This window comes from Triturus cristatus, chromosome 5_1, assembly GCF_964204655.1.
Source record: "Triturus cristatus chromosome 5_1, aTriCri1.1, whole genome shotgun sequence".
In the NCBI taxonomy this organism is placed as follows: domain Eukaryota; kingdom Metazoa; phylum Chordata; class Amphibia; order Caudata; family Salamandridae; genus Triturus; species Triturus cristatus.
In genome coordinates, this window is record NC_140587.1 from 224897909 (window position 1) to 224918325 (window position 20417).

At 41.0% G+C, this 20417-nt stretch overlaps 1 protein-coding gene across 1 annotated transcript in view; it reads left to right on the top strand.

The window, feature by feature from the left end:
• Window positions 1-3247: 3247 nt before the first annotated feature.
• Window positions 3248-20417, top strand: part of LOC146830675 (uncharacterized) — a 29407-nt gene continuing 12237 nt past the window's right edge. Inside the window, exon 1 of the mRNA XM_085604064.1 lies at window positions 3248-4177. Coding sequence (XP_085460190.1) covers window positions 3341-4105 — 765 coding nt within the window. The 5' untranslated portion in view covers window positions 3248-3340 and the 3' untranslated portion in view covers window positions 4106-4177. The remainder of the gene's footprint in view (window positions 4178-20417) is intronic.

A 20417-nucleotide genomic window follows, 5' to 3' on the forward strand; every position in this document is an offset into this window, starting at 1 on the left:
AATGATCCTTTATTTTTCATACAGGTTCCACGTTTTATGATTTTGGGACAATGCTCTTTTGTGAATTGGGGTTTATCTGGCTCAAAGGTTTATCAAGGCAAAGATAAACTGATCCACAGAACGCTTCCAAAGGACACTTAAACCAGAATAAAATGTTAACAGACTAGTTGAATGCTAATAAACAGTGTTTTGATAGTTCCAGACCAGTGGATAATAATCAATAAAATGCAATTTTCAGGTAAAAGCTGTTTGTAAAACAATTATAAGTGTCCTATTGTGCTTTTTAAGCCCATCCTAAAAAACCTTAGCTATAGTATACGGAAGTTTGCAAAAACGTAGTAAACACTATGAGTTCTGTCCTAACTTGTGGTGTGGCTTATGACTATATTAATGCTACCAATAATGTTCTTGCTTTACTGAATAACTTAAAACTAATGCCCCTAAGCTTGTCTGTTATCCCCATTCAGTGACCTCAGTCAGTTTCTACTCTTTTCAGTTGGGTCCACTATGTTGGTAGTTGGGAAATCTCAGACTCACATCCCCTAATGTTTTTGACTAAGGTACGCGCCTGGCAAAGTGTTAAGTATTTGTGCAACACTTCAAACAGTAAAACACCGCACAGAAAGATTCCACACCAGTTTCAGAACATAGAACTTGATTTAATAAATAAAACAAGACCAAAGAGATAAAAATCCAATAAATAGAACTTGAGATATTGAATTTCAAAGTTTTTACATAAAATAACGGGTAGAAGCAAAAAGTACTATTCGGGATATGTGGTTGCAACGAACCAGGACAAAGTCAAAAGTTCAGGCCGACCATGATGGATACAGGGACCCAATTGGGCCCACTGAACAAAAGTAACTAAATCCTGGGTGAGTGGATTTAGAGGATGCGTGGTACAGTCAAGGTGATGCGCTGGGCCGATCCACGTAGTGGCGACGATGCGCTGTAGGCTGTGATACTGAGGTTCGGTGTCATCGAGGCTGCCGTCAACAGAGATGCAAGGGTCTTGCACTGGGAAGGACTTTGTGTCATCATTACAGAGCCTCACCTGCCTTCGTTGAAGCTGCCAATTTGGAGGTTTTAATGAAGATGTTGATTCTCTTCCAAGTGTGAAACATGGTAGGAAAGAGTGAGTATTTTCCTGGGTGTTGGACCAAATATAGAGAGTAGCATCTCACCAACATTTTGGAGTGGCTTTGATGAAAAGCTCTCCTTTAATCTCGTTTGTCCCTCTCGCTACCATTCATGCTTTGACAAAAATGTACCTGTCCAGATTTCATACAGAGGGTAGGAGAAAGGCGTCCTAAAAACAGGCAACTTGCATGCATGAACCCAGACCGCTATGCAATTCAGTTTTACTGGACAGCAACATGTCAGGGCACCCTGATATCAGCATATATCAATGGCCCAGTCAATACCATGCATCAATGTTCTGTGAAAATATCTATATCAGAGATCCCATGACTCAGATATTATATGTCTTCAGTGGCTGTAGACTGTGCATACATCAATGGCTGCAGCCGGGTACCAAGCTTCATCTGCCCCGGCACAGTAACTAGCACTAGCAGCCCACATTAAGAAACCTGCAGAGTAGCATGCCTTACTTTTTGCCACATGGGTGCTTGGCCCGTATTGTTGGAAATGATCGCCTTGCCCTGAGAAGAGCAGGAAGGCTGCAGCTACCTGTACAAATGAGGAGTAAGAGGAATGCTAGATATTTTGACCATAACATTTCGAGTGTTTATGTTGAGGAGAATGTGGTTTACAAGGTGAAGGGGATATAGAAAGGTACTTCCATTGGCAATTTGACAGTCGGGCATGGGACTTGAAAAGTGTGAAGCACAGTGGCTTATTGAGCAGTCAGGGGCAGGCTCAGGTTGGCAAGGCGGGCAATCGGACATGGTCCAATGGGCATGTTGCCGAAGCCAGTTGGTGGGCTGTTTTTTAGGTGGACTGCACAGTCCAATCAGCCATGGCCATCCCTGTCTCTACTTCACGTGCACGAAATAAGAGGCTGTTATCACAGCCTTTGCATACATATACTGAGCTTGACCCACACCAGGCCGGCTCATTGTCAGAAGCAGCATGACAATGGACTGCTCCTTCTGTCCCTCCAGGTGCGACAGAGGCCTCAAGGAGCTGCTGATGGGAAGCCATTAACACTTGCTTCGCAGTGGACTGTGGTAGGGAGGAGGACTGGAAAGCTAGGGTGGTGGGGGGTAGTTAGGGCCAGCGAGGGAGCTCCTCAGGTCGTTTATGTCCCTCCCATGTCATGTAAGGGGGTTGCATAAATTCGTCTCTGGGGTTCTCCTTTTCCTGCCAGAGGTCGAGTTCACACTATAAAAAAATGAAGAATTTTGGATTGTGGGCACTTTTATTTGGAAGTGCTCGGGCCTAATTGTGATCCTAATCCGACACTGGTCAGGGATGAGCAGGTCAACTTGGACTAGAAGGAACATGCAAGCTTCAGCACGGGGGAGGGGGTCTAGTCAGTGGGCAGGAAGCGGTCATGTAGGATTACATGGTGCAGTACCTCCTTGCATGCTGTAAAACAGAATTCATAGGGACCAGGGTTCAGACTACAGGACCTTAATCAGTGGAGCAAAGCCACACCAGAAGAACATATAACTATATTTTTAAATTTTCCTGGAAAAGAAGGTAAAATCTACAAAAAAAAATAACTAAAACGTCTGTAGGAATAGAAGTGAAAAAATAATATTCTTTAATGTCTCTTAGATCAATTGAAAATGTATTGTATTCCTGTCTGTTAAGTAATATTGAGAGGTCGCTTTTTCAAAGTCTGTAAAACAAATATTTAGAAAATTATGCATTTAACCTTAATGCTTCCTGCCCACCATTGTCGTCAATTTGTGCTATGGAAATCTGCTTCTCGGGGACTGAATGATTTGAAGTTAAGTTTGTCAATAAGCAGCCATTTGAAGATTACTTCGAAGCAAAGCATTCCTTCCTGGAGGGAACATAACATAAAATGTCTATTTGCCTTTAAAGCCACACGAGTATAGTACATGAGATTATGGAACAAAACAAATCAACACAGAAGAACGGTAAACACAAATTAAGCCCGTAAGTGACCCGAGTTCCAAAGAAAATCACGTGCCTGCCTCGTTTGATGACAAGGAAATAGAAAACATACCGTGTGCAGTGATGTTTACCTGCCAGATGTTGCTAGGCAACTCACTGCCATTGAATATAGGTTAGCATTTCAAGCACAGACCAGCAATAGACGTGCAGAGGCAGATTTAATGTCTGAAACCACGATGTCGGTCCTGGAAGATGGCTGTTACTTTTCAAGTTCGTGAAGCTCTTGGTAATTATGATGGTCAACATGAACCCACTGTGGAAGTACCTACCTGAGGACAGCCCCATCTCTGGGAAGAAGAAGAAGCTAAAAATCGAAGGGAAGCAGCTTATCTCACTGCCCCCGGAGGTGTTTGGCCTCGAGGCGCTACAGGTGCTTGAGATGAGCCCAGAGAGGCAGAGCTGTCTGTCGTTTCAAATGGGCCTCGTGCCCAGGGAAATCGGTCTTTTACGAAACCTGACCGTCCTCTACATGGACTCCAACAGCCTGAAGGCGATCCCACCTGAGATAGGCTGCCTGGAGAATTTGCAGAGGCTCACACTGAGCAACAACTGCCTGGCCTCTCTGCCGGTTGAACTTGCCAGGCTCCAGAAATTGCGCAGTCTTCACCTTGCCAATAACTGCCTCACAGCCCTGCCTGCTCCAGTCTGTCAGCTGAAAACGTTAACTTTCTTGGACGCAAGTGATAACCAGCTGGAGACGCTCCCCGAGAGCATCAAGAACCTGAAACGCTTGGAGACCCTTCTGCTTCTGTTCAACTCCCTCGAGAACCTTCCAGAATCTTTCTGTAGGCTGAAGCGCCTGCGCAGTGTGTGGCTCGGACACAACCGCCTGAGGAGGCTCCCGGCGGGGTTTGGCAATCTGGAAAACCTGGACTGGGGACGCAGTCAATGTTCATGTAACTTTGAAGGGAATCCTCTGGAATACCCCCCTGAGGAGGTCTGCAGGCAGGGACCCGAGAGAATCAAAGAATACTTCGATTCATGGAAGCTTGTGTGACTTAGTTTGCGCTTTTGACACGCATGCTTGCAGTGATATTATATACTGTGTGCAGACATATGACCCAATAAGGTAAATGTGGATTTTTTTAAACTGGATATTGTTCAGTCGCACTATGAATATTCTACTGCTTGTAAATATACAACCTGGAAACTGAAATATATAAAGAAACGGGCAGTTACAAGTTGACTGATCAACTGCACGCAGTTTTTCTCAGCTACTTCTGAAAGACTCTAAATTAATTCTGTCTGTAGTTTTTTAACACAGTATAATACAGGCACTAAAGGCAGACATTTAAATGAGAGTGCACCACAGAGTGAAAAACGGATGTAGAATGTATATGGGCCTGGTCATTATGCAGCACCAATAATGATTGGATGTGTAAATAAATGCACCTTTTCAAGTTATGTACTTGGCTTTACTACCTCTACTGGTGTGGAGCAACCGGCTGAAAATATCTGGGAGAAATATTGTGATATGTGCAAAATAAAGGGAAACGTTTTGGTGTTACCACTGCATCTTCTGGCAACACCAAACAAGGGTTTGTAATGGTGCAGAGCATTACGGTTAAAAGAGAGTGAATTACCGCAATTATCACAAGAGAGTGAGGGGCATATGTACAAGACCCTATCGCAATCCCAACGTCACCTATAGTGACGTTGTGGTGGTGTAGGGGCTGCGCCTTATGTACAAAGCACCGCTAAGCCACTTAACGTGGCTTAGCGCTGCCTTGTACATAAGGCCCCCTTTCCTGCTAAGGTTAGCTTGAAAGTGGTGGGCAGTGGGTGTTGCGGTGGGCATTCCATTGCAACCTCCATTCATTTTGACGCTGCTCCCTATGTACAAGGGTGGTGTACATAGGAGACAGCACCAAAATTAAGACCAGGTAAAAACTTGTCTTAAGATGGTGAAACGAGGAGAAATATATAATTTCTCCTTGTTTTTATGTCTCGGCTGAGCCAGCGCATGCGCTGCCCTGGTGAGACATTTAGTAAGTGGGTATTCAAAGTGCTACCCACAGGCTTTTGCCGGCCACCAGCTTGCTGTTACACGCACAAGCGCGCGCGATGTGCACAGCTGCCATCTGGCTTTCTGTAATGGCTCATTAAGCCTTACAGCACGTAAATCCCCTCCCCTACCCCCTCCCTTCTCCCACTCCCTCCCCGCGCGCGCACTACTCGCGTCCACTTTTTGCTCGCGCTTCTTGTTGTAATTTGCCTTCAAGGCGGTTGCATGACTTTTCCAATCGCGCGCGCGCACCACTCGCATCCACTTTTTGCTTGCGCTTTTCTTGTTGTAATTTGCCTTCGAGGCGGTTGTATGCTGCTATACAAATATTGTGAAAAACTCAAGTGAAATGAGTGAGGTTTTTCTGAGTGGTGACCAATCACATTTTAGGAGCACATGACAAAGCTGGTGTCTAAGTACTGTGCACGAAATTTGCAAAAGTGCTTTGAAATGGCCCGAGCGGGACCTAGCAGCCATTACCTCTCACCAGCGTCAATGTCTCTGAGAATGTTTACTGTGTGCTCTGCGCGTTTTCCGAGGTGGCTGTACATGCGCAGCTTGCCTGCAGGTGGCACTCTCTTTCTCCTTTTCATGTGCTGCTCGTTGTTTAAATGGAACCTGATCCGCGAAGAGGATTGGGTGCTAAGAGTCTTCATTACCCAAGATGAGATGACATAATCCATACATGCTGGGGTGTGGGAATCCTAGCCAAGCAGTCTCCCGCCCTGCCTTTTGCTAAAACAAAAACTGCTTACCAGTTCATTAAAAAGTCTCTCTTGTTTTGGTTTCTGCCATCTATATCTCAGATGTTTGGCAGCAAAGGTCGATTTGTGCAAAAAAGCTTGGCTTATTGGGAATGCTGTTGTGCTTTGTTCTCTCGCCGTACATATTTTTGTGTGTATATCGTTTCAAGAAAGCAGCGCTAATGGGGCCACGCTGCCTCTGATTTTCACGCAGTGAAAGTGTCATTTCTGGTCTTGTGTGAATGGGAAACATTGAGGAGTTGACTTAACTGCAGGAGATTTTAATTTCAAAGAGCTCCATCCTTGCAGTTTCTATCAAGGGCCTGACAAAGGGCTTTTTTCATTTCACTATTGACACACGTGGCTCAATATTTGAATGTTAATTTATTTTTTAACTTTTCTTGTGCACTAAAAGGTTACATTTACAAACGCTTCAAAGCACAGAAAAAGTTATGTAAACAGTGTCTTATTCAAATCAGGTCCAATATGGAAAAAAAACCTCTTGAATCACTTCTACTGAAAGTGCTGAAATCTTCCCAAATCTGAGAAATATTGAAATGGTAGACATTTTGTTCTCAGTTTCCACTGACATTTCCAGTGGAGCAAAAACAGTCCCTTGCATACTCGCAAACGTGTGTGTGATGAAGAAATAACTGTAAGTCTTTGAAAGTTTCTTGAATCTTTTTTTTGCCCACCACTAACTTGGTTACAGAGGGACAACTCATTCTAGTATCCTTGCATATTAATTGCAGCAAACTTTGGGCCCAAGTAAGAGGGATTCCCGTGTTTAGAAAAGGTGGGAGCTAGAATATCTAATTTTGCACTTTATCCTTTTAAGGTGATTTATATACCATTGTTTTTGAGTTTTATGAAAAAGAATCAGTGGCTAAGTTTGCTTCAAATTGGGCCATGTGAAATCTGAGGCTTCTGAATCAGTGCCAAGCTGTATACTCAAAATGTAATGCATGCTTACCCCACTCTGTGCCATTCCTTCTGTATTTATTTATTGACGCTAGTGTCTCCTTATGACTTCAATGCACTCTTTAGTTGCTTAATACCATGTAGACACTGGACAATTAAATGAAGCGATGAAATACCGCAAGGCATCTTGTAATTGTCACAAATATTACAATATGAAATTCACCTCGAGGTTGACGGTATTACAAACATATGTCAAAAGATTTTAATGTTTTTTCTATAACGTTTTTTTTTTTTTTTAAGTTTGAGTTTATTGAAACCACAAAGATATTACAATATGCAATCAAAAAACCATTAAGAAAACATAAGTAACCATAATATATATAATAAGGGATAAAAAATATACTGGTTACAATCAACACTGCATCCTAGATTAAAGAAAAAGAAATGAGGGAGAAAATAAAGGGGGGGGGGGGTTGGAAACAATATAAATGTCATTTGAAAAAAGTGCAAAGCAAAATGTAACAGTAAAGTGGAGCATTGCATGTAATTAAAACTTTAAAAAGGATATAATTAAATAATTGTGTAAATATAATATGTAGAACAGCATTAGATTGCTCAATAAAAAGACAACAGAACAAAATCATGGTGGTTTACGGACATCATCTGATGTTCTAACAATAGTAGTAATTGAAGTATTTGAAGAGGCGGAAGCAGATAAATATGTAGTGAGAGGGAGCCAAAGCAAATCTCTTTTAATTGCTAATGACACAGGGGTAAATAATTAGTATCAAGTCTATGATGGAAACAGAGGGCGTTCCACCAGGCTCTGTAAGTAACTTTATCTGCATGTTTCCAATTGGAGGTGATTAAATGTAAGGCTATAGCGAGTAATAAATCAATTAGCTGAAAATGTGATGGGGATTGAGGCCAAGAAGGGGATAAAGAACCTAGAAAAATATTTGGGAGGGAAAAGGAAACCTTAGTGTTAAATATTTTGTTAATTTGAGACCAAACTAAATGCCAAAATTTGTCAATATTGGGGCATTCAAATAACGTGTTTTAAATCAGCCCTTAAGCATGGACAGGACCAGCATGATGATGGGGTGTTAGAGAAAATGAAGCTAAATTTGCAGGTGAATATAATAAACGTTGATATACAAAATAAAGAGTTTGAGTGGTGTTGGCCGCTCGTGAGGTTTTATGAATCTTTAACCATAATTTATCCCATAGAGAGACAGACCAGCATTGCGATAGGTCCTTTTCCCATGCCAATTCAGTCTTCGTTTTGCACCTTGCCGAAGAAGATAATAGACATTTGTAAAGGGAAGATGCAGAAGGGGAGGTGTTTAATAACGGAAATAATGTAGAGCATGTTATAGGGAGATCAGGAAAAGGTGGAAGTAACGAAAGATATTGGTGGAGAGAGGGGAGTAAAAGATCATATTGTTTCTTGAAAGAGTTAGGAAGAGCAAAGTTAGATTTAAGATCTGAAAAAGATAAAGGTTTATTATCAGGCAAGAGTTGAGAAATCCATACCAGCCCTTTGGATTGCCACGATTTCCAATAGAAAGCACGATTTTTAATGCGTAACAGTTTATTGTGCCAGATAGGTTGCTGAGAAAGTGAAATAAGCGAAGGATAGGAAGATGGCAGAAGAGGAGTTAAGAGTTTATGTGTATTAGAAATGACAGAATGACGTAAAAAAGAGGTGTTAGCAGAGAAAGCAAGGGATTCTAGAAAGCCAAAGGGGGAAGTGAAGAATTTTTCTATGCGCAACCAAATCGGAGGATAAGTAGGAGAGTCAGAGGAAAGCCAGTGAGAGGCTTGTTTTAGAGAAAACGCATAATGGTAAGATTTAAAATCAGGAAACTTAAGTCCGCCATTTGATTTGTCTTTTTTAAGAGTGGATAAAGCTATTCAAGAGGGTTTGCCCTTCCAAAGAAATTTTAATAAAATGCGATCTATTCTCTTAAAGTAATAGCCCAGGATATGTACAGGAATCATTGAAAGAGAGTATAAAATAATGGGAGCAAGCATCATATTAATAGAGTCTAATCTACCCCACCAAGAGAGAAAAAGAGGGTGCCATTTAGTAATTGAATAATTTAGTTTCTTAGTGATATAATCAAAATTCTGTTTTAAAGTTTCTGAAATAGTTGGGGAAAACCATAAACCTAAATATTTTAATTTTGAGGATTGCCAGGAAAAGCCAGTTTGAGTAAAATAGTGTTTGAGACACAAGACATTAAGGGGCAGAACTTCACACTTATCTCGATTTAGGCGGTACCCCGATAGTTTCGAAAACGCATCTACCTGAGATAGGAAAGGGGGAAGAGAAGTGTCTGGATTGGAACAATATAAAAGAATATAATCTGCGTAAACAGACATTTTGACTTGATGGGAGCCCAGTTGGAAACCTGTAATTTGAGTATCCTGCCTAATTTTAGTGAGGAATGGTTCCAACGCGACTACGAATAATAGGGGGGATAGGGGACAGCCCTGACGTACACCTCTAAAAAATAGTCGGAAACCTTACCGTTAGCAAAAATAGATGCTTTGGGACCAGAATACAATAGAGAAATCAAGGAAATTAATTTAGGAGGGAACCCTATCCATTTGAGAGCATGGAACATAAAGTCCCAGCCAATCCTATCAAAGGCCTTTTCAGCGTCTAAGCTATGGCTGCAAGCGGGTAATCTATGGAAGAGGCCTTGCTAAGAATATTGAAAAAGACTCTAGAATTATCAGAGGATAAACAACCTTTTACAAAGCCTGACTGCTGCGGTCCAAGAAGCTCAGGCAAAACAGGGTCAATACGTAAGGCAAGAATTTTAGCAAAAATTTTGTAATCTGTATTAACTAAAGATATAGGGCGATAGTTTTTACAAAAAGAAGGGTCTTTGCCTTCCTTGGGAATTAATCAAATGATAGCATCTTGAAAAGTGCCTTGAGACGATCCATTCTCAATAAAGAAGGTAAATAAAAGAAGAAGTTGTGGGAGAAAAAGCTTTGTAAAATGTTCATAAAATTCAATGGTAAATCCGTCGGGCCAGGGGTCTTACCTCGTCTTAAAACCGACACAGCATGGGCAATTTCTGCCAATGTAATATCTATCTGTAGCGAATCAAAATCAATGTGTTGTGAAGGGGGGGGACTAATGGATTGAAAATAAGAAGACAGGTCCGAGTGAAGTGGTTGGGTCTCGGGAGTGTAAAGATTTTTATAAAAGGAAACAAACTCAGTTAAGATATCTTCATCTTTGAGAAGAGTGTCACCATTAGAATTAGTCAGAGAATCTATCCTAACTCTATCCCGACGCGTTTTTAGATAATTAGCCAATAATTTCCCCATTTTATTCTGACCCCCGTAGTAACGAGCACTACTCTTCAGAAGATAAAAAGAAGCCGCTTCCATGGATAATTTATTAAAGGTGATCTTAGCAGTAATAAGTTCTTTCAAATAAGTTTCAGAATAAGAATGATAATAAGCATATTCTAGTTTTTTAATTTGGTCAAGCAATTGAGCCGAGTGTTTCTCAAAACATTTTTTCTTTTGAGAGACGAAATTGATAATGAAGCCTCTTGCAGCTGCCTTGAAGGAATCCCAAATCATAGAAGGAGAGGAATCATGAGTTGTATTTATGATCAAGAATTCTGAAGCGAAAGAACTGAATTGGCTAGAAAAATTAGGATCCATGAGCAATGAATTATTAAATCGCCAACGGCCAGCAGACGGGCTGCAAGGAATTAGGTCAAAATCAACAGAAACCGGGGCATGATCTGAAATTAAAATGGACCCTATTTCAGAGTGGAGTACATGTTGCGTTAAAGATTTACTTAAAAAGAGGTAGTCAATACAAGATTGTTATTTGTGTGGGGGGGAGAAGAAGCTGTATTCTCGTAAATCAGGATGACACAGTCTCCAGATATCGACTAAAGATTTTTGATGAATGGTAGAAGTAAATTGTGAGTGCATTTTATTATTTACAAATCTGACTGGGGAATTCCTATCCAAAATGGGATCACAGATTTGATTACAATCACCGCCAAGAATAATATAATCATCATCAAGTGAAAGTAATTTATCAGAGATTTGCAACCAAAAAGTATTGTCAACGGAAACTAGAGCATAGACATTAAAGAAAACCAACGGTATTTTATCAATAAGTAACTTAACAATAACCCAACGACCTTCAGAGTCAATTTCTTGAGAAATAACAGTATGAGATAGAATGAGAACACCATTATTCTTACCCAAAGCTGGGGAAGAAAACACATTACCAACCCAACATTTCTTTAATTTAGACGCTTCAGCATCAGATAAGTGGGTTTCTTGGAGAAAAGCAACATCAGTTTTTAATCTAGCTAAATGGGATAATACTCGTTGTCTTTTAATAGGATGATTCAATCCCTTAATATTCCATGTGGTAACTCTGAACTTAACTGAATATGAGTCAAATCATTAAACCATGAACATACAATGCGATAAACAGTCATAAGAACAAAATCAGTAGGTGAATGAGAACTCAGGAACATACCAACAAGAAGGTAGGAGAGGAAAAAATTAACAACAATAGTATTGATAAACTCAATAAGGGAGAAGGGCAGTGAACAAAAAGTATGAATTTGCGAGTAATCAGATAGGAAGGAAAGAGAAAATAGAGAATAGAATATGGGAAGTGCAAGAGAAGAGAAAAAAAAGGAAAAGGAAAAAGAGGAAGAGAGGAACAGTGATAAAAGGCAATAAGAAAGACACAAAAAGGACATATGAACAAAGAACATACTTACATGAAGATGATTCAAGGAAACAAAGGGGAGGGGTGAGGCCACATGACCCAGACGGCATGTCCAGGATTGACCAACGGAGGACGAGGGGCAACAAACCAAAAAGATAAGATATCTGCGGAAGTGAAATAGGACAAAAACAATAGAACGATTAATATAATAAATAATGAAAAAATGTGAATATAAGGTAAAATAGAGCGATTAATACAATGAATTACCGAGTGAAAATTACAGAACTATCAAAGCCAAGAGAAATAACAGATAACACATAGATGATAAAGAGAAAGAGTATTAAATGAAGAATCTGTAAAAAAAAACATAATGTCAAGTAATATTTGAGGACGAAGATCCAGAAGCATCCATAGCATCCGTCTTGCTAAAGTTTATAAAACTCTGTAGTTGCAGCGGATCCTCATAGGTTGTCGTCTTGTTATTGAATGTGACCTTAAATAAGCAGGGGTGAAAGAGCCCACAGCGCGCTCCCATGGAACGGAGAGTAGTTCTCATGCCAAGAAAGGCCTTACGTCTGTTAGCAGTAGACTTGGCATAATCATGCGCAAAAAACAGAGTTGAGCCAGACCAAGTGACGCGCTGAGAAGATTTAACAGCTGACAAAACCTTCAGTAAGTCTGTGTATTCCAAGAAATACAAGATAACACCTCTCGGTCTCTGTGAAGATGAAGCAGTCGAAGGAGGACGACCTAATCTGTGGGCTCGTTGAATGTTAAGAGTGGTGCCTTCTGGCATATGAAGAATCTTGGGTAGGAAAGTTTTAAAGAAGGCAGGAGGATCTGATCCCTCCGACCCTTCCACCAGACCATAAATGCGCAGATTATTCCGTCTATTTCGATTTTCAAGGTCCTCAACTTGGCGCTGGAGCACGGATACTTGAGATTGAAGTTGAGACACATTGGTAGCGGTATCTTTAAAGGAAGACATGTTATACTCGACTGCTGTAATTTTTGTGTCAAGTTGAGACCAAGTATCAGTGAGAATTTGTAATTTGTTGTTCGTTTCCTCCATAAAGGGTCGAAGGGCCCGAATCTCCTCAACAGCGTCTCCATGGAAACAGGTGAAATTGTTTTAGGTGGAGAAGGAGGGTTTTGTTTTAGACGTTTGGTGACGGATTTTCCAGAGGGTGCTGGTGGGGGAGAGGGATCCATATTTGTCGTAAAGTTTTGAGATGGAGACAACAAGGAATCCTCTAATTTAGAAAATGCAGTGAAACTTTTTGAGTTTTTGATGAAGATATGCTTAGACGTGGGTTGTTTAGAGAGAGTGCCTTTTATTCTACCCATAAAGTTCAATCCAAGCACAAGATCTATTCAAAAAGGGGTAGAACGTGGCAACATTAAAAATAAGAGCCACTGGCAAGGAGAGAAAGCCACAGCAGGCACTAACCAGAAAGATAACAACTCTGGTCAAACACCCCACAGCAGCGATATATCCAACAAGTATCAGGTCGATACTAAGCAAATGATGGCCAAATGCACAGATGAAGCGCCGAATGGAAAAAGGGAAAATTACACTGCAGGCATAGAGACGAGGGATAGGCTACAAAATGGCTGCCATGAGTGCCTCTCCTCAGGTAACTTGGAAATGGCTATAAATAAAAAATAACAGCCTCTGGTGATGAAAGTTATGGAAAAGAGAGTGAAAGCACATTTATTTGAACGCTTCAGGCATAATTAGCAGCTCAAAAATAAAGCCCACCTCTTAAAAAGTTCCTCAGCACAAGTTCGGAAAAAACAAAATGGCAGCCGCGAAAACGCGTTGCCGCCACACAGGGACTCACTTCATTGAAATTAATCACTCTCCGCTATGAAACGGAGACGAAGAGGGCCGCGCGGCAACCAGCGGGTGTTCCGACGTTCGTAAGCTTCATTCTGCCCACAGTAGGAGATCAGGTAAAGCGGTGCCGCCAGGTCGCACCGGGAGCCTCACCCGGACGCCGCCATGCATCTCGGGCGCCAAGCCACGCCCCTCTATAACGTTTTTTTAACACTATAGTACATTTGTTGTTTAACAGTGGTCTGCCCGAGACGGATGTCTATAAAGATAGAAGTCAGTAATGCTTTTAAGGAGGTTCTGTGTTGCTGTTTGTCATCCCCTATTTAGTTGCTAAATGTCGTTCAGTGATTTTTTTCTCTATTGAAGCAGTGTTCTTGACAAATAATTTGTGCAATTGTGCCGCATTTGTGACTGGAAGCCCCATTTGTGCTGGGGAAAGCATGCTGCTCTGTCCTCAGGGGGTGGGAGTGTTATTGTCTTCCACTGAAACCGTATACATCAGTCATTAGTCAGCTCCCTGCAGAGCAGGGCTTATGTTATAGTGAAAATGTCAACATTCTCTAGGCGCTGCATGTCTTGTCGTCGCTTCTCTTGTTTTCAGACGCATGGAAGGGGTGTTTGGTTTCTCCTTACAGAAAAAAGCCCACTCACTGCACCAAAGGAAAACATGTTGTGCAGCATTTAATGAGAGGCTTAACTTATATTCTTTGTCATATGCTTTACAGGTTCAGATTAGCATCACCATTTTGTTGCACCACTTTAGGCATAATTCTAAACAGAAAGGTACAGTAACAAACTCTTGCAAAACCAATAGGTCTGTCTTTTGGGACCTATTGCTTGTGACCTATTGATTTTGCCAATGGTTGTTAGCCACGCAGCAGAGCATCCCAGATGCTGCGCAGACTGGCTAAAGTAAAACAAGCAAATTAAAATTTAAGGCAGTCGCCTGCACCATTTGTTAGGTGTGCGCAGGACGCATGCACGCACGCCGCAACTAGAAAATGATGCAACCCACCCTCTTTTTTAATAACTTTTTATTACTGATCCAAGCGGAATTCGTAACTAAAGCTCTCTCTCTCTACCTCTCTCTCTTTCTCTACCTCTCTCTCTCTACCCCTCTCTCTACCCACCTCTCTCTACACACCTCTCTCTACACACCTCTCTCTACCCACCTCTCTACATACCTCTGTCTCTCTACACACCTCTCTCTCTCTCTCTACACACCTCTTTCTCTCTACCTCTAAGTGGCAGCCGGAGCCTGGTAGCACTGCTTGTCCTTTAAAAAAAAAACAAGCATTGGCATAGCCAATAGGTCTCGCCTTTGGGGCTTTATAAGTGTTTAACCATGCAACAGTTAATTTTGTTGCACCAAGGATATTGTGCTGCATATCTAAATACTTATAAGGTCCCAAAAGCGAGATCTATTGGCTATGCCAATGCTTGTTGCTTTTTTCCATGTGTCCTGCCTTGTGCAGCACACATGGAAAAAGCAAAATGCCATTGTTTGTTTATGTACAGGAAGGTGTCCCTTCCTGTACATAAACAAACTTTAAAAAAAATGCCATTTTGTCACTTTCATGTGTGCTTCATGAAGCAGCACACATGAAAGTGACAGAATGGCATGTTAGGATTTTTTATTTGCAGGAAGGGACACCTTCCTGCACATAAACAATCCTCCCCTGCATGCAGGCACCCTTGTTGTAAGCCAGAATAGTATATCAAAAATAGTATATCAAAAATAGTGTTTGACACAAATGTTGTGGCCTGAATGTAAGTTACAAATTCGGCTCAATTAAGTGTATTTGTCAGACGATATTTAAGCCATTCTATCTGGGTAGCCTACCCTCACCATGTTTCACACCTAATAACTACAGTGCTGTGAAGTGACTGTAGGGCTGAAAACTGGCACTTAACAAAGTAATTAAATGAGTACAGTAAAAAAGTAACAAATAAAATATCTACATTGGGAAGTGCAATAATTATATGACCTTATCTTTTATGTGACATTTGTTATTAGCTCTAGGCGCAGCTATTTATGGGCCGGATACCCTTTAAGGTCTATGATATTATCAGATTAGATAAGGAAACAACAAGCCAAATGTACTAATTTTTCATGCAACTCAGAGCAACAGACATGGTTGCGGCGTTGCACTGCCTGAAAGAGAAAGAGCAGTATATGGCCACATCAAGTAAGATATGCGCTTTTTCCCTCTCGCTCTGCACTGGGGCACTTAAGGCTCACTTGCACCAATACACACATCCTTGCACTATAGTACAAGCGTGTGTGCCAGACGTCAAACATAAGCTCGGTACTTTAAGGATACCACTTTAGTACAAATTACTATGCTTTGACTTAGGTGAATACTTTTTCCAGTTTGTGTTTGTGTACAGTGTAGCACAAATACAAAGTTAGAAACATTTTGAGAACTTTTTTCCCCCAAATGTTACTCTTAGCCTCAAAGAGCTGTACATGTTTGGTGCTCATCCCTAACTACCATTTCCAGTAGATAGGGATTTGTTTCAAAACCCATTGGTGATTGCATGTGAATTCCCATGTACCATCCAAGGCCCGCCTCCTTGATGTAAAGTAGTAGAGCTACTTTGCATTACTTGTGATCCACTTTCCAACACAAATCAGTATTTGCTTTGAAAATTAAATCTCAATACAACACTTTGCATCGGATTTGCAGTACTTTTCGGATGGAAATCTGGTTCAAAGTATTAGAACTTTTCTCCAAGGATTGATGCTAGTGTGGAATATTAATACATTAAATGCATTGAAATGTAAACCACTCAATCCTGCTCTTGCATATCAATATCCTTCTGTCAAGAACTAGCACTTCACAGTTAGCCTTAACTACCATGCTCTAGGGAGTAGCTACAATTTTGTTGAAGAAATTATTGATTGTATTGCTGTGCCGCTACTAAAAGCAAATTGATATTTACTGTTAGGATAATTAAATATCCATTAGAACAGTTTCTCAGGCAATGTGGCAGCAACCTTCTCTTCTTTCCTATGTGAAACAACCTACTCTGTCAAATGCACACACACAAAAATGGAAATATGCCTGACCTCATTATCGCTGCTCCTAATTGCATCACAGTGCTTGTTCCTTTTATAACTTACTGATCTGACCATTTCCAAATTCCCACCATTACCAGTGCCTGGATACCCTCACGGGTGACGAAAAGTGCTCTACAAATCTACTGATTGATTGATTGATTTATTGAACTGCCCGAGGCACACCAGAAAACTCTGTATGCATGGAATAGATCCACCATAAAATCACTTTCAATTCCATTATAAGTACTTCATTATCTACTGATATCAGGCATTAAAATATTACCAACAATCACTATAATTCTACACTATTAGAAATCATCAAATAAGTGGCTCCTTTACAAAGAACAAAAACAAAAACTAGGAAATGCAATAGGTAGTTTTTAGATGCTGCTTGTGCACCACTTAAAATATACTAGAAGATAATCCTTAAAAAATTATCAAAGCCTTGAAAGAATATCAAAAGATGTTCATGGTTCATATATTCAAATTGAAGGCCAAAATCTTAGAGAATGTACTTGACCTACCGACAATAATTACCAGAAGACTCATGCCATCATGTAACTACAAACTTCTACAGGACCTAATTGCCCAACAATACCAATGAAAGGTTACTCAGAGCTTTTAGCCTTTTTTCTTAGAAAATAAATACACTATAAGGCAAAAGATCCGAGCTACCTCCCACAAAAGGAATAATCTCTACTAATCTCTACTTCAGAGCACTAACTGGGGCTCCATCACCTCCCCACCCCCTCAGCGTCTAGAACATCTAGAAAAGATAGTTGATTCTACCATTGAACTGCCCTTGAAGAACTTAGAAGAGTGTGTACTAACGAAACTGCTGAAATCAGCCTGCTCATTCCTGGTCCTCATGGGCTCAGCATCATAAATTCATCATTGCCACAGATAGATGTGTTACTAGCACCTCAAAAAGAATCATAAAACCAGTCCTTAGAACCTAAAGGCTTATCTAGACAAAGTCAAAGTTTATCAATTGATTGATTTAATCATTTACAATTTGGAAATATGAGGCATTCCCTTCTTGAGAAAATCCTGGAAAAAAACTATTACATAAAAAAATATGGCTTCAATTTATAGCAGATAGGTTTCTATGAAGGACACAGTATCCGAAAAGTTTCCTTGAAAATTGTTCATGATGCTTTTCTGGTGATTGAGAAAGGACAAACACAGCTCAGAGACATACCTACTAAGATCGGCATGCTGTCATCACGTGCTCTGGCTCTCTAACTAGGCGACTTATGACACTCACAAACCCCGCACTATGGTGCAGGGGTAAGTGTGGCTTTCTGGTTTAGGATTTATAATGGAAGTATACTCTTCAAATTACTAGACAAAATCAGAAATATCCTATGTAATGAAAATGTTCTTGAGCACACCAGTATCTCGTAGAAATCAAACATTTCCCCTTGTTAACGCCTACTTCAAGGAGGTTTCTGTTTTTGATGCAAAGTCTAGTCTGGCTATCCTAAAAGGCTCCAAACGAAATGGGGCTTGAACTAATCTGCCCAAGTAAGCCAGCAGTAATGCCCCTTGGACACAAAGCATCACAAAGCACTTTCTTGCACTAAGAAAACCGCATGTTTCCAACCCAAAATAACTTTTGCTGTGAAACGTAAATACCAATGTAATGCTTTGCCTCACTTTACTTGACTTTCCATTACTTTGCAGCGGGGCAAAGCCTTAATAAATCTGGGATTATGAGGCTATTCCTTATTGTCTGTGTCTGCCATGGTCATGTTCTTACTTCAACATTGCTGAACTATCTCCTACCCTTGGCTTCAACTGTTCTTTGCACCATGATTCATCTCTTGCCTTAGATTTATTCTCACCTGTTCCTTCCGAGGTCATTCCCATATTCAGTATTTCATTTTCCTTTCCACATCACTCAAATATATAAATTCTATCTTTACATCCTCGCTATATTTGCATCTAGATTCCATGGACTCCACAAAGCACCTGTATTCCTTGCATGTCATGTACTGCAACACTAATCTCTGTAGTCCAAGGAGATAATAGCAACAAAACGCTGCAACATAGAAATGGGTTCGATGGGGAAGCTGGTGGTCTATGAATTCCTGTCCCCACTCCGGCACAACTGTTCGCCGGTGTAAAGAAGTCCAAGACACGATCTGGAAGTCCCAACCAGATTTATTCAGGAGTAAATATAGAGACCACCAGCTCAGGCAGCAGCTCAGCTCCAGTCCACAAACAAGAACATTCTGTTGTCATGAAATGACACATGGTATGTAGTGACACATCCCAGCAACAGGGACAGAAAGGAAAAACAAGCATTGGCAATGCCAATCGGTCTCGCCATTAGGATCTTATATGTATTTAACTATGCAGCATAGTGACAGGGCTGGGTTTTAATACTCACTCACTAATTTGATCCAATTTTTGTGCTCGAAATGTCTGGCTTAGCTTCCCTTCCACCATTCTTACCTTGATTGAGCTAAGAATCTGGCGTGCATCTATGAACAGTGCAGCAGGTGCAGCGGCACCGGAGACCAGGAATGTTGGCTATCAAGCCCAACTAGGGCTGTGTTACTACAAACTGTGCAGAGCGGGTGGTTGGAGGGAGTATTTTCACTGTTTGCAGGAGGGCCCATTGACCCCTTGCTATGCCACTGCTGAAAATTCAACATTAGGTTATTACACTGACGTCCACAGTGCTGACATAACCTCACACGTAGCTATGTGCTTAAGACCATTGAAAGCCTTAAAAAAACAAAATGGTGCTATGAAAGAACACAGTCCGTCATCAGTCACGTTAGAAGACTAAAGCTGTGATGTCTTACTACCATATAGCAAACAGGTTTGCATTCCTAATTGCAAAGCTGTCCGTTCACAGGTGAGTAGGTGCAGTGTAATCACCTGTCTCTCCCATGCCTTTCTTGTTCTGCTCGGTCAAGCTTCCTAGGTCATGCGCCTAGATTTACTAGGATTGCGCAAGCACTTGTGCGCTGATACACAACGAACGCTGCATTTTTAGGCCTTTTTAATGGTCAGTAAATCGACTAAATGCTTTTTGTCGCTTTGCGCCATGAGAACACCCATGCAAAGCGACTGTAAATAACTCAGTTGGGATGTTGGTGTGCCACTGTGTAGCTGGGTTGGCATGTAATGTTAATGAGCTGCATAGGGCGAATGCTGCTCCAGGCGGGACATCCTACTTTTGCCTTCATTATGAGCAACAAAGCATGCATCAGGGTTGACTAAATTATGCGGCAAGAAAAGCCAAAAACAAGTAAGTTACAACCAGCGCCACTGGAATTATGTAATTTTGTAAATGCAGCATTTTCCGCATAATTAGGGATAATGGATTTACCACATTGACACATAACCCTCCATTTACTAACTTGAAAATGCCAACAAAAACTAATTTTAGTTCGCACACATAAAACGTTTCCAAATAAACGAGAACACTTAGACCCAGAGAGACTCGTTACAGTTCTTTCACAGTCTCACCATTTCAAAACTGAAGCGTTTTCAATATGCTATACAATGAAGCCATAGTTGTTGCTTATTTATCTTATGCAACTAACAACCATTGGCAAAGCCAAAGCCCTGGCTTGTTGGAGGTGTAATGTCACTTGTTGTATCATATATATGGATAGAATGAGAGAAGCAGAAAAATACCAGTCAGGCGCCACACTAAGCTAAATATAGATTTTCAGCATACCGGTTTTTAAGCCACGTCCTTAATTACATCGACCACGCCCCTTTGAGAGACCCCCCCCCCAGTTTTTTTATCCTACTTAAAGCCCTGCATAACACCCTACCTCGGCCCCGACAGGTGGGCAAAGTATCCAACCCAGGTTTCTCTTTTACGTGTTTCTATGGTCTGTGCAAATCATCTCTCTACAAACCTGTAAATAGGTGCAACCATAAAACATGCAGTTGCTACTGCACACCACGATATGAATGCCCCCCTGAACATTTAATTACAGTGCAACAAACTGAGTGGAACATTTTCCATCTGC